The 24903-nt window shown below is 41.1% G+C and overlaps 1 protein-coding gene across 1 annotated transcript in view; it reads left to right on the top strand.

Annotated features, from left to right (window-relative positions):
• KIF5C (kinesin family member 5C) overlaps positions 1–24903 on the top strand; it is a 79500-nt gene that overhangs the window by 22627 nt on the left and 31970 nt on the right. Inside the window, exons 2-11 of the mRNA XM_051623517.1 lie at positions 1909–1999; positions 7638–7711; positions 10740–10844; positions 13239–13287; positions 14131–14186; positions 15085–15172; positions 17418–17542; positions 19311–19415; positions 19756–19904; positions 23943–24091. Of these exons, the coding sequence (XP_051479477.1) occupies positions 1909–1999; positions 7638–7711; positions 10740–10844; positions 13239–13287; positions 14131–14186; positions 15085–15172; positions 17418–17542; positions 19311–19415; positions 19756–19904; positions 23943–24091 (991 nt within the window). The remainder of the gene's footprint in view (positions 1–1908; positions 2000–7637; positions 7712–10739; positions 10845–13238; positions 13288–14130; positions 14187–15084; positions 15173–17417; positions 17543–19310; positions 19416–19755; positions 19905–23942; positions 24092–24903) is intronic.

Raw genomic sequence — 24903 nt, 5'->3', positions numbered from 1 at the left:
GAGAAGAGCTGGATTGATTGCACCAGAGCAATGTTTGCCTGGAGTGCTGCGTTTGCCATGGTGGGAGGAGGTACTGGCATCACTCTCTGCTGCTCTCTCACATTGCTTAGCAGTAAGCCTCAAGTCAAGCATGAAGGCAATAAATGGGATAAGTGGATGGCTGAGGTTGTGTGTCTGTGTGTTTTTGCTTCTTGCATTAGGGCTTGTTGTCTAGCACTTGGCATAAGCAAAATGAGGGTAAGTAGGTAAAAAGTCAATTTGAGAAATTGTTCCAGAACAGTTTCAGCAGGGCTGGGCAGCCCTCCTCGTCCTGGGAACAGGGAGCTTTGTCTAGCTGAGAGCCACACAAGGTGCACTGCCCATGGGAAGCTGGAGGGACAGAGTTTGGGGTGGGTGCCAGCTGGATGCTCCCAGCAGTCCCACTGCTCTCCTGGGAGGGGACTGGGCCTGGGGCTGCATTGGCATGTCAGACTGAGTCACCCCTGTGGGCTTGTGTCTTACCAGGTGGGGTGCTTGAACGGCCCTTGAGATCCAAAGTTCTGGGATGAAACATGAAGAACACACACTGCAGGCAAACACCTCTGTCTCTTCCCCTCTGGCAGTTAAATACCCGAGTTTAAGGAGCAGGCAAATGTAAGCTTGTGATCTGCTTGAAGTAAAATCAAAGTGTGACAAAAATGGCTAATTGAGCAGAACGTTTGAACAGCTGCCTGTGAATGGTAGAGATGGCACGTTGGCTCAGCAGAACAAGGCTCCTACCTCAGGTATCCAGCCACCTCACAGCTGGCTTTGAAGCCCTGGTGATGTTCTCCGAGCAGGTGTCACGTCTTTGAAGGGAAGTATCACAGGCTTTGATGGAAGATGAGAAAGATCTTACAGGTCCGCTTAGTGTAACTTTCCGTGAAGGAATTGTGCTTTAAATGCAAATGTCTTGTTTGTTGTGGAGTCGGAGGGAGCTGAGCTGCTGCCTGAAGAATTGATTGGCCTTTTAAGTGTCATGGAAGCCTATTTTTAGGATTGCCAATGCGTGTTTCTCTTGTAACCGATAAAGGAATCAAAATCTTCTGGCAGCGTGTGTGCAGGGCGTGCTACACTGTAGATCTGTGGATATGTGACCAAGTGTCAGTCCTGCTGTCACCTGGGAAGGAGAGCAGCTCAATGTCTGTGGTGAGACACTGGTGCTTAGCACCCTGAAATGGTCACTGCCCTATTCAAAACATCATTTTGGAGCTTTTTTCCACGTGGCATCTTGCTGTTGGTGCTAAGGGTGAAAATCATGACAATTTCTGGGTAAAATACAAGCTTAGGGCAACAGTCTGACTGGGCTGCCTGGTTTGGGTCTAACCTGTGGTTTTACCAACACACGTTTGCATATTTAACACAGAAATGAAACCAAGCTACTTCTGCCAAAGGATCTGGTAGGGTGCTGGGGCTGTGCTGGGCCACCCTGCTCTCAGCAGCAGGCAGCTCTCAGGACCTGCAGACTCCTGCTTCCTCCAGGTCTGCTTGCTGTTGCTCACACCACAGCTTTCACTAGTTTGCAGTCATGAACAGCGAATCTTTGGCAAATATTTATGCGGCAATTCCCCCTTGGCTCCTAGGAGAGGGAGAAAATAATCAGCTTTCAATTGTTGGTATTTCAGCTCATTGTTTCCTGCCACGGTAGCTGCTGACCCAAATGTGAACACACAGGACACATATGCTGGGTGTTATTTGCCAGCCAGAGAAAAAGATGGTTTTGGAGCACGCGAGATGTCACATCTGTTTAGTCAACAAAATCCTGTCATCTCCACTGCAGTGAATGACTTCCTTTGTAGCAAATGTTGCATTTTCAGGGTGCCTGTTAAATTGGGTCTATCAACTGTTTTAAATCTTCTTTATCTTACAGAGTTTCTCTTTTGTTTGCAGCAAGGGAAGCCCTATGTCTTTGATAGAGTGTTACCTCCTAATACGACCCAGGAACAAGTTTATAATGCCTGTGCCAAGCAGATTGTTAAAGGTAGGTGTTATCTTCCTTTCTTCCTGCTTTGGGAGAGGTAGAGAGATGTCTCCCTGCCTCCTCAAGCTATTTACAGACAGGATAATAAATGTTTAGATGTCTGTATGGGAGTTTAGAAATTAGCAATTCCAGACGTTTCCTTTTTTTAAGAACTAGTCTGTGTTAAAACCCAAAACAAATAAAAATAAACAAACAAACAAAGAGCTGAAGGAGTTGCAGTAGTTGTTCCTTCCTTTCTTCTTGTGTGTGACTGTTATTCCAAATACTTGCTTTTTGTGGTAAGTGATAAGCAACCAAAAGCATGTTCTTCATGCAGAGTGAGACTGCTCAGTACAGGATGAGTGTGGAATAGCTGTGCTTTGGGTGGAAGAAAAGTCATTGAAGGAAAATGTAGAAAGCACTAGTTTTGTAGCTGCTTTGCATTGGCTTGCATTTAAAAATGAAATGAGAACACAAGTGCCTGTTGGATAACACCCTGTTTGTTTAAAACAAACCTTCAGAAACTGTTGAAGTGCCAAGATATTAACTTAGGAATCAAACTTTGTTGGGTGCATTTTAATTGCCTGCCATACTTCCCCCACCTCCCAAATCACCCTCAGATCTCCCACTTGGTTCTGATGCTGGGTAGTCCATCCATGGTGGCACTACAAATGCTGCAGCATCTCAGGGGTTATGAGTAGTACCTGGTCTAGTTCCCTGGGCTTATGTGGCATCCACGTGCCCCCCCCAATTTGATCCTCAGTTTTTGTTCTCAAATGATTGTGTAGGCAGTGGGAATGATGTCAGAGTTGTGCTTGCATGGCAATGTAAGGCTGCTTGTTGAACACAGCTGAGTTGATGTGGCATGAGAGATTTGGGGTTGCTCAGAGGAGTGGGAGCCACTGAAGCAGTGTTGAAGGACTCACTAGCATTTCAGGTGTGGAGCTGGATCTCCTGAGAGCTTGTCTGCCTGCTTGTGGGCAGAAGTCCCTGGGGTGAGCAGCCCTGCTGCAGACTCTGGGCTCTATTCTGGAGGAAGCTGGTAGGCTCACTTGGGCAGCCTGGAGCAAACCAACCGTCTGGGTGATTAAGGGTGAGGACCAGAAGCTGAATTATTTGAAGTTGGAGGGAGGAAATGAGTCGTAACACTTCAGTTGCTTCTTCTCAGCAAGGAGCCTAATTATGGTGATTTTAACTTCAGATGGGTAAGCCTTTAATAAAAAATGGTGGGACTGGAGCTGCAGAGCTCAGAAATCATTAGTTCGGGTTGTTGACACACCACTCAACTTTGGGAAATTTGGGGAGGTGTTTACTGTTTGTAGGCTTGCAGAGGGTATTTTTATCCCCTTTGGAAGTTGGTTTCCTCTGAGAATGGTGAGAGAAAAAAAAATCCTGTTTGAGAGCAATTTGAAAGAGCTAATCCAGTGACTAAATCTTTCTTAGCCAAATGGAAAGGCACATAGTTTCCAAGGTCATGTTTGAAAATAGAATTCAAACATGCTTTTGCACATGTGTTAACTTGGACCTTCTAGATAACTTGAAAGGCAAGTGTGATGGGGGAGGGAAGGGTGTAAAAGAAGGAAAAGAGAAATGTGAAGAGAGAAGAAAGAGAAAGTGAGAAGGAGAGTGATGGGGAGGGAGAGAAGATGAGTGTAAGATGGGGTAGGGAGAGCACTGCATACTGGAGTGATGTTCTTGAGCTCTAGGCTTATTTTTCCTTACATTTAATTTCCAGTTTAAAGCCTCATAAAGTGAAGAATATGAAATGGACCGGGCTGTTCCTGATAGACTGGAACAATGTCATTTACTACATCGAAATAAGAGCTGAACACATTGCAACCTGAAGCACTATTTGCATCTTTGAGACTCTTTCAGATAGCTTTTCAAGGTTACCATTTGTTATCAGATTTCATTATGCTCCCATGAAATGGCTGCTGGTTTCATTGTGATTAGCATTATTACAGAAAATGCCAGCTGGCCTAAGACTCTCCCAGACAATGGTTATAACAACTATGTTGACAGTAAGAAAGATCTAAATTGGTTTTGTTGGTTTTTTTTTTTTTCACTAAAGAAGAAATGAGATTAATTTTAAGTGAACTGCTGAAGGACTAAGTCAAAATATTTAACACTCCATATGTGAGAAATGTGAGAAGCAAGGAAGTTTCTAGAGGGGGAGAAGGGATCTTTGTGTCACAGTGATTTTCACTGGGTGGGCACTGGGATGGTGTTTGTTCAAGGTACTCCCAAGGGCACCAGTACCAGTGGAATTATATGGGATGTCATCACTGGTGTATGACCACAGTTAGGGAACTTGGGTTTGCATTTTTTCACCCAAACTAAGAAATGTCACTACATCTGAAAGAGAACAATAGTGTGTGATTGCCACCACTTCTGCTTTGTTTCCCATCGCTCTCTGTTGCCAGAAAACAGCTGTATCTTCTCAGTCTACACAGATGAATATCTGTATCCAGATTCCTCATCTCTTCTGCAATTACACTGAGAGGGAAATATATAATGGCCCAGGCTATGGTAGAGCACTGGAGCTGTGAGCACATTAGTATACATGTGAACATCTGCACATTTGTGTGTCCTAGGAGGAGGAGAAAATTGCTTTAGTGATTTTTTTGGGTGGTGGGATTGCTCTCACTAGGCAGCTTATTATCCTCCTATTCTGGTACCAAATACGGGGCTCAAATGCTGAGTTGCAGAACTAGAAAGTTAAGAGATGGAGAAGATAACTATAGAGCTAAAACTTTGCTCCTAGAAATGAGGCTGAAAGGACTTGCTTAAAGCCATTTGGTTTTTCTTCTTGCCAGTAGGACTCCTGGAGTTATCAGCAGGCCATCTGAAAGGTCACCAGCCTGCAGTTGTCCTTGGCCATTTGTTGCAGAGCTCTGCTGGGCACTCCTGCTGGAAAGACTCGCTGGGTCCCTCACCTGAGTCTGTTTTGTAGCTCCTACTTAAGGGCTGTGGTTTGAGACCACTGCTGCTGGCCATGTCCACCCTCCTCAGGAAAAAAGCCAGCTGGCACCACCTGAGTGGCTTAGTGGAGTTTGTGGGGAGGGTACAGCAAACTGAAAAGCATTGTAGAGAGAGTTGGACAAGGCATTAAGAAAAGCACTAGGGCTTTTTTTTTGTTTGTTTCTCATGAGCTATGCACAAATCCCAACTGATCCTTGTTTGGTCATTTTGTTCATCTAGTTGTTCTCTCCCTCTCCCACACTCTTCAGGTTTGTGGAGGCTGGGGCTGTCGGGCACTGTCTTCTCTCTTCATTCAGCTGACAGATGGTGTACTATCTATCTTAAGGTGGAAAGCCTTCCAACACAAATAACCTCTTCCACCACTGAGACCACTGACTTTTTAATTGCAGATGATGCAGAGAACTATTTTTTAAAATAGAATAAGGTATTTTTTTTGCTAACTGGAAATTACTTACCTATGCTTCCTCAAGCAGAATGTATCTTAGTAGACACTGATGCAATTTCTGAGCTATTCACTTACATACCAGTTGATGAATCAGGTTATTTTCCCCCCCTAGGCTGGGTACCAGCCTGGAGCTGACACTGTACCTTGCATTTGCCTATTTTTTTTTTTGTTGTTGTTTAATTCAAACTATTTTAAATTGTGTTTTTTTTTAAGTTAACCAAGCTTGCCAAAGAGGGAATAGTAGCAGTGACCTCTCAGATTACATGTGACTGTCCTAGGAATTTAAAGGTGCTTGGATGCTAGCTGGTATTTTAGAAACAAACAGGAGTTCAACCTGTTTGAGCAAGGATTCCTGAGCCTTCTCTACACAATAGAAACAGAGTATTTATGGATTTAGCCTCAAAAGTTAAATATGATTGCTTCCCTCTTGTGCTTGTATGTGTGTTTGATAGGAAAAATATCAACTAAGTTTTTTGTTAGAAAAATAAACAAATATAGTTTCATTAAATACTGCCTTACCTAAAGGCTATTTTGAAATCTAGTGTTAATCTGATTAACTTTTTTAAGGGCAATAATATTTTTGTGTTAGATGACAAGAAATAACCTCTCTCAGGCTGCAGATCCCTGGTGCATCTCTCTCCATCTCCCTGGTCCTGTGCGTTATGTTTCCACTGCTTTGCCCAAGTTAGCCCCACTGCTGCAAGCTGAGCGGAGCTCTGAGCAGAATTTCTTTCAAAGTCGGGATCATCAGCAGTCTTCAGGAATTTGCCAAGCAGCTCATTTTCTCTCGTTCCTACCTGAATGTCTTCCAAAGGCAGTGCTTAGTGTCTATTCAGGATTTCTTGGCAAAAACGGGCTTTGCCCGTGGTGCAGCCGGGGGCCGGCAGCGCTGCTGGCTGCCTCTTCTCCCCTGCCTTCAAGCTGCCCTCGTTCTAGCCCTTCTCTTCCACTCGAGTTCATTCTGTGTTGAACTGAAAATCAGTGAGATGTTCCCTTCAGAAAAGACCGGGGGAGCGAACGTTTTGAAATGCCAATAAAATGAAATGTGACCCTATTTTGAAGCCTGTTGGTGAAGCTGCGAAGCAAAGGCAGGAGCTCAGGGTAGTGCTGTGTCTATGGCTGGACATCTGGTTTTCTAGCTGTGCAATTACTATTTAGAATTCCTTATTTTAAACCTTGTTTCCTTGAAGCGAGGAGAAGCAGTGCATCTATTTTTATAAACAGATTCGAGAAACCTACCCAGCAATACTCTGTGGAGGGCTGTACAACCTCCAGCATGTAGCTCCACAGTCTGTCCTCTCCAGTTCTGCCACAATTTAACCAATTACACCCTGTGTTTCATTATCACACGTATTTTTTAAATGGCTTTATTCCAATTCTACCCTTACTCAGTGTTACTTTATAGGAAATACGGGTCTATGTTCTGATTGTCTTGGAAAATCTCTTTCCCTTCTTTTTATCCATTTTTTTTCTTTTGAATCTTCCATGGTTTTTATCTCTATTTTTTTCCACACTTGTTTCTTCCTCAATATTCTGATACTTTTCTAACACCTGATTTAATTCTCCTCCCTATCCCTTCAATGCATGGACATGGGGCTGTGCCTAAGAACCACCTGGTTTACAACCCTCCTGGGTTTCTGGAAGCTACTGTGGACATTAACCACTGCAAACTTAAAAATGGGTTTTTTTTAATATCTTCCTGCAAAATAAAATTATTCATTCTGTCTTGAAAGAAGTGTATTTTCAATAAAGCAAGTTCCTCTTCGCCTGATTTTCTACTTGCTTTGCTCTCTTGCTTTGCAGGCAAACTTGGAAATTAATGAGGCCATGAACTGTAGAGGGTGATACAGTAGTAGAAATGTACAGTCTGAGTTTGTTTAATTTTCTCTATCGTGCACTGAGGTTTAAATGCAGGCAATTAAGTTTTTCCTTTCCCATGTTCTGTGGGTATATTGGATAATATCTAGTGCCCAGAGATTTATTTTTTTTCCCCCCCAGGAAAGTGAGATGTTAATAATTCTGTAATTCTCTAATTTAGATTTTGTTGTGAATTATTTTAATTTTATTTCTTTTTTCTGCCTAAAGACAGCTAGTTCTGCTGTATCTTTTCCACTCTTTATTGTGCAAACTATTGTGTAATTGAGCTTCAGCAGTGTGGAAGATTTGTGAAACGATGATAATCCAGCCTTAAGGCATCAATATTCATTTTAATTGTTTTCCTTCTTCTTGCAGATGTTCTTGAAGGCTACAATGGCACGATCTTTGCTTATGGACAGACATCATCAGGAAAAACACATACTATGGAGGTACAGTGCCAAGATTAATCATTTTGGTAGCAGCAGTAGAGTTCCATGTACCAATTACCTGAACAAGCCAGCTCTCTGGAGCACTCAGCTGTGAGTGACATATAAAAAGGGGTCTGGCCATGTTTTAGCTTCTATTGCCTGTAGTATTTCTTTCAATGTGGAGTTTTTTCAAGGCATGTCTGCAGATACCTAGCCAAACTAACAAATGGTGAGTGCAAAATGCCAAGTATAGCTTCTCCTCATTTGTCCTAACAGTTCAGGTATGTGTATATTCTAAAGGATTGGAGTGAGATGTGTCAATCCACAAATGAAAACAGTGATAAGGGTCTGCAGAGTTCTCTTGCATGCAGGATTAGGAAAATTTCTGCCTAGGTTATTGGTTTTCTCATGTGCACTCCTCTTCTGGGAATACCACTCTTGCATGCTGCAGCACGGATGGGTGGATGGATTTGAGAATTGTTGCTTTGGAGGAGAAGAATAACAAATTCTACCAGATTCCAGTGGCTGAAGTCCCAAGTCTGCTCATATTTCTGCTACATGAAGTGTCACGGTGTAGTTTTTTTCCTGTGTTATTTATTTTTTTTTTCCTTCAACTGTTCAGTTAGGAGACATTTAGATATTTTAGTCTCTTGCTAAAAAAGGAGGATCATCCAAGCATTGAATCCACGTATAGGCTTGTTCCACCACAATGCAGATCGAGCTTGGTAGAGATGTCTGGGAACAATTCAGTTCAAATGTGAACTTAAACAGGAGGTCTACAGCAAAGTTTGGTTAAATGAAATGAAAAAAATAGTTTTCATTTATTTAACAGCATCAGATGGTTTTGCTACACGACTAGCACAGGTGACCTACCTAACCTGAAGGTTAAAGGAGAAGGAAAGCAATCTTCTCTGGAGCCAACAGGCCCTAGTGACATTGCTGTTGGATTGCCACAGTTGCTCCTTTCCTGGAGGATGCAGGAACTGATGCCTCACGTCTCATTAAGTCTGTCCTTGGGAGGATGGGGGAAATGACTAGCTCAGCCCTCACAGATGGCACAGTAGCTGAGTAATCCACCAGCTCTGAATGTAATTAAATCAAAATGTCTGCAGGGCTTGAGCTGGTGCTTCCACATGTCATAGGGAAGGATCTCTTAAAGCCAATTTATATTCAGAATTACAAGCTGTGATAAAGAAAATGACTGTAGAAAAAATGGCTGGTTTACTTCTTTAATAAAAGAAAGAGCTGTCATTTTAAAGTGGATTCAAATCTATACTCAGTTTTAATCCCCCTGTTAACCTGACATCCTCTTGTAAACTTGCTAAAATATGTTGTGGAAGAAAAAATGGTCTGAAGTTGAAGAAGGAGTAAATCCTCTTGGTAAAGCTGTTATGGAGGATTTTCTGTGAAATGTGAAATGCTTCAGGTTGTTAGTGTTAAGCTGAAACAGGACACAGCAGTATAATGTAGCCAGTGGAGGCTTTCTGACATACATAGGCCTTCCTCTACTAGATAACACATTTGTCAACCTATACAGCAGGATATAACCAAAACCTTCTTAAAAATAAAGTCTTTTTGCTCATAAGATTATATTGATGGGCTTTGACCTTGTAATAGCATTTTCAGTAGAGGGTCCCTACAGCTTGTATGTGTCAACATCTCCAAATAAACCAGCCCTCTCTCAAATGTTACACTTCACCAGCTCCTGCCTGCCTGCTATGTTGAAATGTGGAAATTAATGTTTTTAGTAAAATGAGAGGCTTCAATGAGCAGAGAACTCTCTATCCTGGTGCTTTGGGGAGTTTACTAACTGCAGTGGCGGCAGCAGCACATTTCTCCAAACTTTCTGAGGTTAAATGCTAAATTTTCTTCATCCTAGGTTGATGCTTATGTATTGACTGTCATTTCAGCAGCTTTAGCATAAAGGAAGTTATGGCTAGTAAGGCTATATTTCAGTATACTAATAAAGGCTGGGAAACCTGGAGAACAGGTCAATGTGACCCACTAGTCATTCACAAATGTGTAGTATTGAGAAACATGTGTCCATGTATGACTTTCTTCCTATTTGGCTAAAAATGGTTGGTGATTAATAATTGTTAGCAATTGTGGGTCAAATCTGACTTCCCATGATTTGGAATTGTGTGATTGCCCAGTATATTTTAAAGGAAAAACTAAGTTTCCTGCCAGTATTTAGAATAAGATGCTTTGTTGGGCAGATATGGGCAGTAATACTTGGACAAAGCTAGATTCAAAAGGTGTATTAGAGTTTCTAGACTCTATGTTCTGATGAAGTCTTATGACTTCTGACTTGTTGTTGCATATTTAAGCAGTTTCATAAAACATTTGGAAATAACAATACAGTGTAGGCTGTAGTCAGAAAAGGTTTTTATTTCAAGTTTACATTTTTATTCAGTTATCAAGTGGTGTTAGGTTTCCTGTACGTGGCCAGCACTTTCAAAAAGACGAGCCAACCAGCCAGGGAACGTCTTGTTTTTATTTAAGATTCAGTTCTTGAAAGAACAGAGGAAGGTGATTGTGCAAATGAACGTGCAGAGCAGCAGTGTTTGTAAGGCCCAGTTCTCTGGCAGCAGGCCCAGCAAGCTCAGGTCGGAATATATTACTCTAATCCTCAAATCCCTGCAGCCTGGATTTCCCCATAGCTTACTAGCATAGTGGTGAAAGAGAAGCAAAACACTTTGCCACTACTTCTTCCTGACATGTTTCCAAATATCTGATTTAAGTGGGAGAACCGGGCTGTAGTTTGTATGTTTGTATTTGTCTGTCTTCAGTCGGGGAGCGAGGGTGTCGTTAGCGGCAGGACACACGCTTGGCAAGTGGCAGGAGCTGACAGAACAAATAGGTGCTCTCTCAGGTGAGGAGAGCTAACATGTCCAGATCTTCTGCCTCCTTTTCTGGGCACTTATGTCAAGGAAATTCCCCCCCGAACAGCAAGACGGGCCCACTGGAGGAGGGTGTGTTTGGACAAGGCTTTCTCCTCTCTTGTGCCTGCGCAAAGCTTTCCAAGTTACTGACGGATTTATGTCTGCAGGGCAAGCTGCATGACCCTCAGCTCATGGGAATCATTCCAAGAATTGCACATGACATCTTTGATCACATCTATTCCATGGATGAGAACCTGGAGTTTCATATAAAGGTAAATGCAGAATGATGTGTTACGAAATGGGCCGGGAAGAAGAAGGTTGAGCGGGATGGGAAACCTGCACCTGTGTGATAACACCAGCCCACAGGATTTTTCCTTTCTCCCTTCTATAAACCCATCACTTCACTAAAGACATTTACTAGAAATAATCAATACAATTACTGGCCTTTCACAGACTTTTTTTTGAGTCTGTTTTCAGCTCAGGTTTGTGAGTGCATTGATGGCAGCTCAAACACTATGTGTGGGTTTCTGGAGATGGTGGAGTAAGTCTTGATTTGGACAGCTACCATGTTTTTCCATGTCCCTGTCATGATTCCAGTCATGTCATCTGTCAAGTATTTTTGACTAACCTTTAACTCCTGCTTTTCATCTGGTCTCCTGGGGAGCTCTCAGCCACGTTGGGGAACTGGTCCTTCTGGCAGAGTTGGGGTCAGGGTAGAGCTGTCTTCTAAGTGGACATCAGTAAATTACCCTATGGATTGCAGGAAAAGTGAGTGCTCCTCTGTGTCATCTTTCCCCCAAAACACACAAAATATGCAGCTTCTGTTGAGTAGCTGAGCACAGGTAGAGTGTGAAAACACTGTCTCTTCTGCTGTGACCAGGCAATGGTCTCTGAAAATGGAACTCTCCTCCTCTGTCCCTCTTCTGCCTAGAAGCTGGAGAGTGACAAATTAGTGCTGATTGTATTAAAACATTTGAAGCATTTCTGGGGGTATATATATATATAATTTTTTTTTTTTTCCCCAAGCTGAGAACCTCTGAACTCATTAACAACCTTCTGGAAGGACTATGTCATTTTGGATGGAGAACCTTCTTACAGTAATGCCTGTTTGCGGCTGTGCTCACTAAGACAGAAGAAGCAGGCAACATATGAAGTACAAATAAACCATCTAAATATTTTAATAAATATAAATAATATTTAATTATAAAGTACTGAGCCCCTTAAGAAGAGACACCTGTGAATTTTCATAGAAATGCCTTCCAGAGCAGTGACACTGATGTCATTTTTCATCATCTGTGATGTTTGAAGCTCTCCTGTGGCTTCTATTCTACATGATAGGACTTGGATACCAAGAGATGAGGACCCTCTTGTACAAGACGTAGTAAATTCTTGTCCCAGCAGAAGATGATCACTGTATAAATCATGGGTTATGTTTCAGTGGTTTCCTATCATAGTTGACATTTATGAATATCTTAACAGAAAAGCTGCCTAAGTAGCAGTGAATGAGTGAGTGATTGTACAAGGAGCTGTCATGGAGAGGAATGCTTGTTCTGTCATTGGGAGCAAGAATTTAACCAAACTGTCACACTCTTTTAATAACTGAGCCAACACTGAAAATGAATATAATTTTTTTCCTCTCCATCTTTAATAGACACTCATTTAGAACAGGGAGGGGAATTTGAGATCTCCAGTGTGTGTTGGTCCCCAGCAGTGGGTTAATAGGATGATATAAAGCACATGAGATAAGTCTGGCTGAACCAGATGGATGAAGTGAGCTGATCCAGGGGATGGCTTTAAAGGGGATGCAGGTGAAGGAAATGCACAAAAGCAAAACAGGTCTGTGTTTAATAGCAGCTGTTACATAGGAAGATCAACTCATCAGCCTAAAAAAATAGTTAACATATATTTTCCACATGAGGGGAAATGATACTTGACTAAATAGGTAGAAATTCCTGATATCTAGAAGGTAGCCATCTAGGGTTCTAGCTAAGTAATCCTTGGATAAAGATTATTTAGGGTATGGTTAGACACTACATTTCTGCTTGCTTCTGTGAGTCAAATACCCTCTTGTTTAGAGCCATTCATAAATCCTCCCTTACCATCCTCTTTTTTTAGTTTTTATTTGGAAAACCATTGTCTCTCTCTTTGTTACAAAAAAAGCTCAGTTTCAGTTTCTTCTTTAGGACTTTGAATCAAGACAGAACTTTTACATAAGCTTCATTTAAAAATATAACTAAATCTTCTATTGCTTAGGCTTATGTAACTTGGGTGTTAAACCAGTGCTGGTGATTATCAATATGCCTCTTACAGCTGTTGAAATCTACCCTCCTTGTGATGCAGCTGTACGGATAGGATACAACTCAGACTGATCTGATTCTGTGCCATATTTTTGCCAATGTTGCCTGTGTAAAGGAAAAAGGATGAAAAGAAGATTTGTCTGAACTTTTTCTGGTTTGCTTTCCTGACGGACCATTGCTCAATGGAAAAAGATCAATTATTTGTAAATCATTCAAAATGCAAATATGTTCACCTGAAAGATGTAATGCAGGCTATGTGGGAAGTGGTTTTTATTTTTAGCTTGATGCTTTTTATTTTGACAGATATGGGTACAAAGGTTTTAAAATTGCCAAAGTTTAAATCTGTCATGTTTCTGATTACTCAACTAGGTTTCCTACTTTGAGATATACTTGGACAAAATAAGAGACCTACTGGATGGTAAGTTCTGCATTTCTGGTGTGACTAAGTGGTGTTTGGCTTGGTACCCTGCTTTGAATTGATGCTTAAGGGGAAACAGTTGCTTTCTTTGGGAGTATTTAAATTTAAGCTGCATGACTGGGTTTGTGAAAGAGAATTTTGCAGTTTAAGTCATCTGATCTCTGAGTCTTTTGCACCTACCTCTGCAGTGCTACACAGCTTGGTTAGAAATCAGTGAGTACAGAGAATTTTACAGGCTTCAAGGCATGTCTGAGCCTCGTTGGCAATGTGCATTTGTAAAGTAAATCTGGAATTTAAAAATGTATGTAACGTTCAGTTGAGGGGTTTTTTTTTGTTCCACTTAGAATACATTTGGTTCAACTTATTCCTTGCTTTGCTTCTGTTAGGTAGAGTTTGTTGGGAGTTACCTGTCTCTTTTGCAATCAGCGTGTCTGTATATGTGTGCTGGATGTTAATGAAAGGGGGAATTGTGTGTCTGAAGACAGAGAAACACAAAACCAGAAATACCTATTTGAGCTTTTGTGAATTCCAGTCAGTTCTTCTCCTTCTTTTGAAAGTCTTGCTGCTTTATCGAAGTCCACCCTGGGCTGTATTTTTTTTATCCATGCAATAAACCAAAGCTCTTGTGCCATAAAGTGAACTTCCAAGAAACAGATAGAAGCTTTACAGAACCAGGAAACCAGATTCATGTCACAGAAATGGAGGGAGTTAATAAGGAGTTGAAAGTGACTGCTGATCTCGTTTACAAGCGACATATATATTCATGGGATTTGTCTGTTGTGCCTGGAGTTGACACGTTGTTACCCGTGGAATATTCCTAGTGATCTCCATCTTCTTTTCTAGTGTCAAAGACAAACCTCGCTGTACATGAAGATAAAAACAGAGTCCCATATGTTAAGGTACAAGGAGAATGTGATGCTTATTTTTTTTCCATTCTTTTTCACATGTGCATTTATTTACACGTTTCCATTTGCATCCCAGTGCATGTGCTGAGATGCTTCAACGCGTGTTCGAGTCGGGAATGTTTAACAAGCACTGGAGCCTGGATTTAAAGAGTTTCTTGAAATATTAATGGGTTTGAGTCAAGTTTCTTTATTTTCTTAACTTTAAAAATTTACGTTTTGGTAGTATGGTGTGAAGTATTCATATTCCTGCTTCGTGTTGAATGTGAAGAGAACATCTTAAAGAATTATATTATCTACTACTTTGTTGCATAGACCCAGGAATCTGGCAATATCTTAGGAGAGGTTTGTTGGGTGAGGTGTTCTATGACTTCCTTGGCCCTCACTTAAATGTAGTATACTTGTTATGAACATTTCTGTGCTGTAATAACATACACATAGTACTGTTAATTCTCAGCCTGGGAAGAGAAAAAAAAAAAAAGATTAAGTAATTCCTTCAGGAATATTGCATGAAGGCAGAGAACAAGGACTATGCATCTTATCTTGTAATTTGAGAGAGGAAAACTAATTTGGGTATGTCATCCAATCCAAATTAGTAACAGGAATATAGACCATATCATTCCATATGTGCTAAGAACAGAAAGTCTCTTCTGCTGCATGTTTGGATTTGACTCTTTCATCTTGTGAAAGGAAATTGTCTCTGAAGTTATCCTGTAGATTCCTCCTGAAAGTCATACAAAGACACATTTTGGTCCATTGCCTTGCTAATGATCCTGTTGGATGTTGGTGGTTCTTCTAATCATTTTGTTCTTCAGTGCTAAATATTCTCCCTGATGAAATGTTGAGTACTGGGACACTTCCTAAATTGCTCTGTGTTCAACCTGTGTATTTCTAGGGTTGCACAGAAAGATTTGTGTCGAGTCCTGAAGAAGTTTTGGATGTCATCGATGAAGGGAAAGCCAACCGTCATGTAGCAGTCACAAGTAAGTGTTCTATGGAGGCTTTTCTAGCTATCAAGTAGGGGTGGCTGTAGCTCCTAGTGCTGTATTGACTCTTCATGTTCACACAGTACTTTGAATTACTTACGTGAACAGTCTAAGGATGCACAAATCATCAGGCTTTGAAATGAGCAGAGCTGTGCTTTTTTTATCTCTTGGCTGCGTACAGAGACATTTATTGACTCTTCCAGCTTTGACAACACCTGAATTGGTTGAACTGGTTGAAATCAGATTGGATATTAGAAAAAATTCCTTTACTGAAAGAGTGGTCAAGCATTGGCACAGACTGCCTGGAGAAGTGGTGGAGTCACCATCCCTGGAGATGTTCAAAAAAGGTGCAGACGTAGCACTTTGGGACATGGTTTAGTTGGCACAGGGGTGTTTGGTTCACAATTGGACTTGATGATCTTAGAGGTTTTTTTCCCAACCTTAATGATTCTACAATTTTATGAATCAAATACATGGCATTATATAGTAAATTAAATGTCAGCATATGTATTGTTAGATATAATACAGGTATTTTGAAATGGTGTGTAACTGAAATGATACACATACATTCTTCTTTGGGCTGCAAGTCAAGAACTTGGAGCAACTCACTGATCAAATGTCAGGCAAAGACTGCAGAGAAATTACCAGCCTCTGCCTTTTCCTGCCTTGGGAATTATCCCAGTGAAGCAGTGCCTGGGCTTGGTTTCCAATGGTGGCAAACCTAACAAGTCTTCCTGAATTAAAAACCATAATAATTTCTTCAGCCTCTGCCCATTTGCTGACCCAAGTTGCCTGCAGCCTGCTGGCATGGTGGTGATAAAAAAGACCCCTTCCCAACTTACACTGTACCATGTCTTTGATCCAAGCAGGGAACTTAGTTGAACCTCAGCTTGTAACTCAGGCTTGGAGATGGGCTGGGTTTTGGGGGTATTGGGTTTTTTGGGTGGTTTTGTTTTGGTTTTTTTAAGAATAAATTTTATTTTCTTTTTTATTGTGCACTGGGTAACTTCTTGGACTTCCATGTCTCTACCTTCTTGCTTTGGTAAATACTGGATTGCTTTAGCTTTCCCATGGCTTTCTCATCATACTAGCAGAAATGTATTCTCCTTGTTCTGAGTAACATTTCCTCCCATTGTTTCTTGTCTTTAACTAAAAATATCCCAATATTCCTTTTGCTCTGCTACTACTTCTTGCATCTGGTGCACACCAAAAAGTTCTGACAAAAGTTGACAGAGAATGGATTTTACCTAGACTGGAATGTTGAGGCACAAATTTGGAAGTGGTGTTGAAAAAACTGAGTTGGGAGATGGAGGAGAAAAAGGGAGTTCAGAGAAATATGAACCTGGCTGGGAATGGGGGAAAGGTGGCAGGGGGGGGTGTTTGTGGTAACAGAGAAAATAAATAAAACATGAGAAAGTGGTTTATTGATTCTTAATAGTTTCTTTTTCCTACCTGATGAAATGTCAAGCATAACATGAATACAATCAAGCTTAGAATAAGTGGAAGCTGAAACTGTAGCTACCTGCTCTGCCAGGATGCAGGAGGATTTTTAAGCAGATAAGCAGTAAAAATCCCTCTGAAATTTGAGTTTGAATAGTGTGGTTTTGATGACAGTCTTTGCTAAAGTGTTGGGAGATCTCTCGTGATTGGCACTGAGACCTGCCCAACATCATTACAATTATTTTTACTCCTCTTGAAATTCTCTTGCTCAGCTCAGAATTGTGCCTCTGTCCAGGATGCTGAACACACCCCCTCGTTGTTGTTCCATGTCTAAATTGTGTCTGTTACAGCAGTTTATGTGAACTGTCTGTACTCATGAGGAAGCACAAAAGGATAGAGCATTTATTTCATAGTGTATCTGTATGATGTTGGTTTATTATTCTTAGGTGACAATTTTTATTATTATGACTATTCTTCACCGTTTCTGGCCAAATTTTATCACTTCCAGGGAAAAGAAAAAACTTTCAAAAAAGAAAGAAGAAGAAGAAAAAAATCCAAACCTTTTTTTTATGAAGGCTGTCATTTCTTATGAATCTGGTTCATTTGGTCATGTTGGGAGAAAGTAGGAGCTCATTCTGTAGTCCATGAGCTTTGTTTGCAGCTCTTGGTGTAGACACAGCTTTGGGCTCTCCTGGGAATGGCTTTGGACTTGTTAGCTCAAGGGGAGTTCCAATGGAGTGTGATTTCCTGTCGGGTTTTTAAGACATTTAGACAAAACCTTTCAAATGTGATTCCTCTGCAGATATGAATGAACACAGCTCTAGGAGCCACAGTATCTTCCTCATTAATATTAAACAAGAGAATGTGGAAACTGAGAAGAAACTCAGTGGGAAGCTTTACCTGGTGGACTTGGCTGGAAGCGAGAAGGTAAGCTTGCCTGTTTCCTAAATGGCTGGATTATGCTGGTGGGGTTACTGAACTGACCATGGCAGGGGCAGGGGAGGGGTGTTGGTGCAAAACTAAGTTAGGTTTTAGTTTTCTCCTAGGTTATCAAGAGTATGGCAGCCTTTTGTTGTTGTTGTTAGTGTGAGATGGAGAAACCGAGCCAATCAGAACTATTGTATGAAATGGAAGCCCTCCACATTTGCAGTGTGTTTTCATTTACTGAAGTGGATTGAACCAGGGTATTTCTATCTAGTTTCACATTTACCTGTGGGTATCTGACAAAGCAATGTAATTTTAATGTAATTTATTCAATTAGACAGCTATTCTAATTTGCTTATATTCAGACATGTCCCATTTCTACGTTTTCTGTAATTATTTCACATCTGAGATCAATGAAATAACAATAGTTAATGCAGTTTTACAGCTGAAATCTATTTGAAGCTCCTTGAATGACTCTCTGGATTGTGATGTGTGTGTGTGTGTATATATATATATATAAATATATATATATACTAACCAGAAAAGAATTTGTATCTGTTGCCCAGAAGTGTAACGCTGTAGAACAGCACTGCAGTGGAGAAATGCCATTGTTTCCCAGTTCTCATTCTAACACCTTCTGGAATGTTCAAAATTGTTTAACTGTAAATGAAATTAAGAAATTATAAACCTTTTTATTTTACAATGCTATGGAATTCTGTATTCAAGCTGGACCCTTGGTAGCTCCTGTGCATGTCAAAGTAAATACTCCTGATGAATCGATGCCTCCTGTTGTGGCCACAGATTTCTATTTCTTACTGCAAATGAAAGATGATGTTTGATAGGCTGGACCTTTTAGGTTGCTCATTGGGACACACTAGTTGATAACCCGTGGGTACAATCCAGAAGCCATTCACCAGAGTAATTAATCCTGGTAATTTCTATTATTGCATCTAATGCTAAATGTTAAATTAAGAAGTCTTAGTTTAAAAAATGTGTGCCTGGTCAGGCTCTGCTCTGACAGCTACACTTTTGTGGTTTGTTTGGACATTGTTCAGAAAACCTGAGATAAGTGTTTCCTTGGAAGGTCGTCTTCTTAAAAAACACAATTATGTTTCCTTTTCTGTCATATGGCATTTTTAGAGGAAAGTACCAATACTGTAGTTTTAATGCAGAGGAAAACCTATGGCTTTATCCTACTTTTCTGGGCCCTTCCCCACCTGCCCCACTTCCCCCCCCCAAAAAAAAAGGAAAGAGAAAAGGCTATAAATCTGTGATGCTATTTAAAGGACAGCTGGCCCCAGGCCACTAAGCTTCTTGCCTGGACCCCTGGGGATCCAGTTTGTGGACCAGCAAACTGTGCAGTTGGGATGAGTGAAATCACACTTCTGTCCTGCTATTTTTGGTCCATGCAAGCCAAATGCAAAGCCAAGATACTTCTTTGGTGGTGTACACTGTGCCACGGAGTGTGCCCTGAGAACATACCTGTGGTGTTCCCTATCTGTATGGACAGCATGGTCTTGAAAGTAGTCCCCAAGGGTCCTCAGAAGAGCATGAACTTAACAGCTTTTCCCTGAACAAGGTAAGGGTCAACTTGCTGCTACACTGGAAGAAAGGTTGGAAGTATTACAGGCTGCTACTAACAGAAAAGTGCATCTAGAAATCTCCTTGATGCTGAGGATGAGCTTGATTTGTTTGTCTTCCAAGAGCATCTTTAGTGGTTGCACTCTCTGCCTTGTAGCTGAGCCTGACTGTTGCCTCCTCTCTCTGGTAGGTCAGCAAAACCGGCGCAGAGGGGGCTGTTCTGGATGAAGCTAAAAATATCAATAAGTCTTTGTCTGCTTTAGGCAATGTGATATCTGCCTTGGCAGAAGGAACCGTAAGTAATCCTGTTTTCTGTTGTAGAAGAATGGCTTTTTATCTGTCTGGTTCTTTGCCATGGCCATAAAAAAGTCAGCTAACATTTCAATTCAGAAAGAAGAAAGTGATCGCTTTCCAACCACAAACCAGTGACACTTCTGCTGTTCTACTAAAGATAAGAAACTAATTCTCAGTGGTTTCACGTGATTGTTCTATCTTAGCACAATCAAAACAATTGCTCTTCAGGACTGCATGCTTCAAATCCATTAAACCTGTCATTGCCAACTTATGTTCTCTTTCCTTACGATATCGTTATTTTAAAAAAAATTATTCTTGCCTCTTATTTATGTTTTGATTAGAAAACTCACGTTCCATACCGAGACAGCAAAATGACCCGAATCCTTCAGGATTCCCTGGGTGGGAACTGCAGAACCACCATCGTGATATGCTGTTCTCCTTCTGTGTTCAATGAAGCAGAAACAAAGTCAACCCTGATGTTCGGACAGCGGTGAGTCCTACCTGGCGTTGAGCTGGATGATGCTTTCTTGGGCTCTTCCATGTGTTCTGAGGCAGCCATGCCAAGGGGTAAGATGAGCAGGCGTTTTAAAATATGGAGGTTATTGTTTCTGGAGTTATTAAAAAAATAATACTGGAGAGGCTGAGAAAAGTCTCTCTTCATTCTCTATGATATCAGGAAAATAAATGTTAAACTTGGCCAGCAGCTGCACTGCTTAGAAGCTCTGGTAACTTTTCCTGCAGAAGTTCAAAGAGTTATCCTAGTTCTTTGAATTTTTTTTATTGGGAAGATGATAGTATTGGGCAGATTTCTCTTGGCTAACCCAGTGGAAAAGCTTCAGTTTTGATTCATCTGATACTTGCTCTTGATGCTTTTGAGATGTGTCTTCTCCTTGAATGGCATCTGAGGGATTATTGTTAGGGTTGTAAAATGTGGTTTTTTAACCATTAAGAAAAATGAAGAATGTGGGCACAGAGTAATATTGACACCTTTGATAGATTCCCATGGTAGCTCATGGATGTTTTTATGTTTGGAGAATCTTAACAATTTAGGAACAAGTCCTCAGAAACAAGCAAGGACAACGTGTGGAAGTATTCAGAAAGAAAATTTCTCTTCCATATCTGTTCCTTGGCAATAATAACATAAAATACATTTGGAAAGTCTGAAGAAATAGGTCAGGCTCATTACATAATTGCTGCTTTTAATTGTAATTGAGGAGAACGTTGATACTTTGGAAAATTACTAATTTTGCTTTATTTGTGTAACAGCAAAAAGAAAAAAATACTAGCAAGTTCCAATTGTTTGAAACAGAATTTATTTAGCAGTTTGTACAATATGATCAGTTTGTCTGAAAATGGGTTGTTTTCCACCATGCAGAATTTTTTCATTGAAGCCCACACTGCTAAGAAGGAAGCATTTTGTATTGGAAATTAAAATCATGCATAAAGGATCAATCTGACAATCTTCTATTAAGTCCTTGTCCCACTTTTATCTTTTCCTGTGAGCTTTCCTAAGATTTTCATGAAGATGATCCCTTTAGTGTCAGAGTACGTACACGTCGGGGCAGAGCTGCAGGTGGGTGCAGGGCAGAGCTGCAGGTGGGTGCAGTCCCTCTGAAGGGGCAGTGGGGGATGAGAGCTGCTGCAGGGTAGGGCTGGAGGGCAGTTCTGCAACACACTCCCCATCTGGCACTGCCAGCACCACCACTGGCTTGTCCTTGGCATCTGCTGCTGGGATTTGTGGAAGGTGGGGAGTGACCCAGGTAGTTGCAGGAAGCACCAGTTCCTCTGATCTCCACTTCCTATAGCCTGTCCTTCCTAGGAGCTCCTCTCTTAAATAACAGCATGCAGGAAAAGCTCCCCAAAGGGAGCTTCAGGGGTCGCTGCAGGAAGTTTTTATGGAAAAGGAGGAATTGGTTGTTAGCATATCGCCAGGTTAAGGGTTGCTAGGCAAGTTTAATTCTCCATTGTGTGATGAACACAAGTTATTGAAGACAGAAGCTTCTACTGAAACCCTGAATGTTACAATGTGCATCACAGACATTTTGAGTACATGCAAATATTAAGATGCAGTAATTAAATGAAGTATTAGCCACTCTGAAGTATAACGAGTTACACAGTTCTTGGTGGTGGTAAAAGTTTAACTGCTTGGATAGCTCACAGTTTAAACCTCCAGTTGAGTGTAAGTCTTGCACCTTTGTAGGACACAAGAGCGGTCCCAAAGTTCCTGCTAATTCATTCATAAGGCTCCAGGGTAGTAAGGCAGCCAAAAGGGTATTTCATTATAAATGATTTTCATTTTTTCAGTCTACATGAAAAGGGGTTTTGCTTTTGTTCTGTAATGCATAACAGGGCTCCGGGATCTCTGGGAAGTTGTAGGTTGGGTACTAAAAGAAGCATAGGTAGAGGAAGTCCAGTTTCCATGTTCTTTCAGTTTACACTTCATTTCATTTCTCAGCTCAGTAATGGGTAAAACTTGCTTTTCTGTTTGGGGCAAAATGATTTTCAAAGGAATTGTGCACGTCCTGGCTGTGATGTGACGTGGCTAAGGCTTTGCTAGGAAGAGGAACCTTTTCAAAATATTCCTTCCTGAGGACTAGGATGTCAGCTGAAAGAACTGGAAAAATAGCTCAATACTTTGTGAGGGGGCTTGGTTAGTGTTTATTGTGGGGTTTTTATTTGCTTAAGATCTATAGAATTGGGCTGAAATGAGGAAGGGAATGCAAGCAGGAGGAGTGGTGATGCAGCAGGCCTGCAGAGCAGCACGTCCTGTGCATACACAGTGTCACTTGTCAGCATTTTGGACAGAAATATTGCTGTCTACTGGAAGTGGTTTCTTTTACAGGCTCTTTGGTTGTGGTGTATCATTTTTTCTGCTGTGACAGTGTTCAGGGCCTGAACAACAACATTAAAGAGAAGGTGTATGAGTCATGGGTGATTACTGGTCCCTCCATCTTTCCTAGCCAGAAAGAGTTACATTACCATTAAGACAAGTGTTAGGAGTAGCATTCATCCTCACGGGCCCACTAATCAGCATATGCTGGTGTTTGTAGTGAGCTGGCTTCTTTTTTCTGCTCCACCTTTTCTTGTGGCTTTTCTATATTATTTTTCATTGTAGTTGCTAGGAAGTGCTTCATCTGTCATCAGGGTAACACAGTTGATAAGCTTTGTGGTGTGGCATTTTTTTCCCAGGTAAAGAACACAGTGTGTAGAAGTTAATTATTAGGCACCTCCTTATTTTAAAAGTACAAGGTTATTTTTAAGTATTTCTAAGATAATAAAATTCCTGCTTGCCACAGAGTTCAAATCACTGGAGCACAGTTTGGAGTATGAGGCACAGATACAGGAGTGTTTTCTTGCTGACAAAACAGAAATGTTAGGATTTAAAGGATGTTTTAGCATCATTAAGTGGGAGTTGTGCAGATAATAATAAAGATGGTGTGCCCTCCCCAGAGGAGAGCTGGCCCCTGCATCTAGAGCTGATTCCTCCTTGTTTCTTGTATTGGCATTTCAGCCTACACTTTCCAAACTGGTAGGAGGTTGGTCTATTATTCCTTTACTTAAGTCTCTATTTTATCTGAAACCACTGGAGTTATTTGGAGGGATGCAGTGTCTGGGCATTGAAGGGCAAAGATCTGAAGCTTTCTTAATTCATACTGATTTGTTTGCTTTTTCTTTTTAAATGGGGATTTGCTCGAGTAAGTGCAGAGCGTTTTTTTCTGCTGGCTTTGCATTTTCTAGCACAATTGTTGAGGTTCAGTTGGAGCTAAGCAGCTTCACAATAGTGAAGTGGTGGGGGTTGTTGTTGGAAGGGTTTAAATTTGGGGATTCTTGCCTGGAGAGGCAGAGACTCGTGAGCCTGCCCACAGTGGCACAGGCACGAGTTCAGACTCCCTTCCCACTGAGAGCCCAGCAGTATCCCAGTTACCTGCTGGTGACCAGTGGTTCTCCTCCTTCCCTTCTTTCCACCCCCAAAAATGTATTTGCAAGCGTGTTTGGCTTTCAGGAAGGAGAAGTTTCTGTATCTCTGCTTCATTGCTTTGACATCCTTCGTGCTACGATGCTTGAAATGGAGCTGAATTTTGCTGGTGGAGTTGAAGGGATGGTTGAGAAGGGATGGGGTGAGCCTGGGGTCAGATGCTGGTGTGGGGTAATCTGTGGTGGGTCCCAGGCCAGGAGAAGCTGCAAGATGACACCTCACCTAGCAGAGTAATAATGACTGGGCTTGGTTTTGTCCTTAATCTAAGAAGAATTCCCAGAGCTTCTCTTTTTGGAGGAATCTGCAGAGATCCGTGTCTGCTCCAGCTCACTTGTTGCTGGATTTTCCCATGGAAAAAAATCTGTTCAGGCTTCCAGGTTGTCATGCTGCTGCTGAGGGTTTGAGAGAAAATGGAGCTGTGGCACTGCATTTTAGAAAAGAAATTGCAAATGTTTAGTAGCTTCCCTTTCTGTTATGGGAAAATTCCGGAATCCTTACTGTTGTATTGAGATAAAAGTTGCAGAGCACCTGACACCTGGTTTTGTTGCACAGAGCCAAGACAATTAAGAACACGGTCTCTGTGAATCTGGAGCTGACTGCAGAGGAGTGGAAGAAAAAGTATGAGAAGGAGAAAGACAAAAACAAGAGTCTAAAGAATGTCATCCAGCACCTAGAGCTGGAACTGAACAGGTGGAGAAACGGTACGTACCAGAAAATGGGAATGGGTCTTTGTATTTTCAAGTTATGTAGAGAATACAGGAAAACATCAATTATTTTTAATAATGTTACTAATATTAATAAGGAAAAGGTAAAACATCATTATGTTTGTTCTTGCTTTTTAAGAACTCTTCTCCTCAGGCATGAGAATTGGTTCCGTTGTGCTTTAACGTAACCAGATCCTGGGGTTTTTTTATAATTGATTTTGACATTAGAGTAAGTAGTCCACCAACACAGTGGTTAGGAGTGCCATCTGATGAGAATAATCACACTTGTCTCCTTTTGTGGCTTCTGAGTTAAATTGGTGTTGAGAATGGCCACTTTTCTGTTTAGAAATATAGGAAACTGCTGTCCAGAGTAGGTTGTAAGACCAAGTGCAGGATGGTAGTGGAGGAAGAATATTTCTAACACATACCTACTAATGAAATAATTTTTATTTCACCTGGGACATTGACAAATCATTTTAGCAAGTCTTCCTTACTTTTCAGTTTTATTTCACACATTAAAATAAAAATGAAACCGTAAGCCCCAAACCAACCAGCAAACAACTTCCCAACCCGAAGAAACCAACCCTGTATTCCCCTTTCACCCTGAAATCCCAACCCCCCAACACTAAAATGCTGCTTCTTAAGAGCCATTTTTGTTTTCTGTGTTACTTGTCATTCAGGTCCTACATTTTGATGTGTCCTGCAGTTCAATAGCATGTAACTCTTGCCAACGTGAAATATCTAAAACAAGAACAAATCTGTGATGTAATTATTAGTCACAGTTTGTTTTGCACAGTCAGGTCTGGTTT

This window comes from Apus apus, chromosome 6 (genome assembly GCF_020740795.1).
Source record: "Apus apus isolate bApuApu2 chromosome 6, bApuApu2.pri.cur, whole genome shotgun sequence".
Taxonomy (NCBI): domain Eukaryota; kingdom Metazoa; phylum Chordata; class Aves; order Apodiformes; family Apodidae; genus Apus; species Apus apus.
Note: the sequence above shows the minus strand (reverse complement) of the source record. Positions and strands in the feature narration are given on the sequence as shown.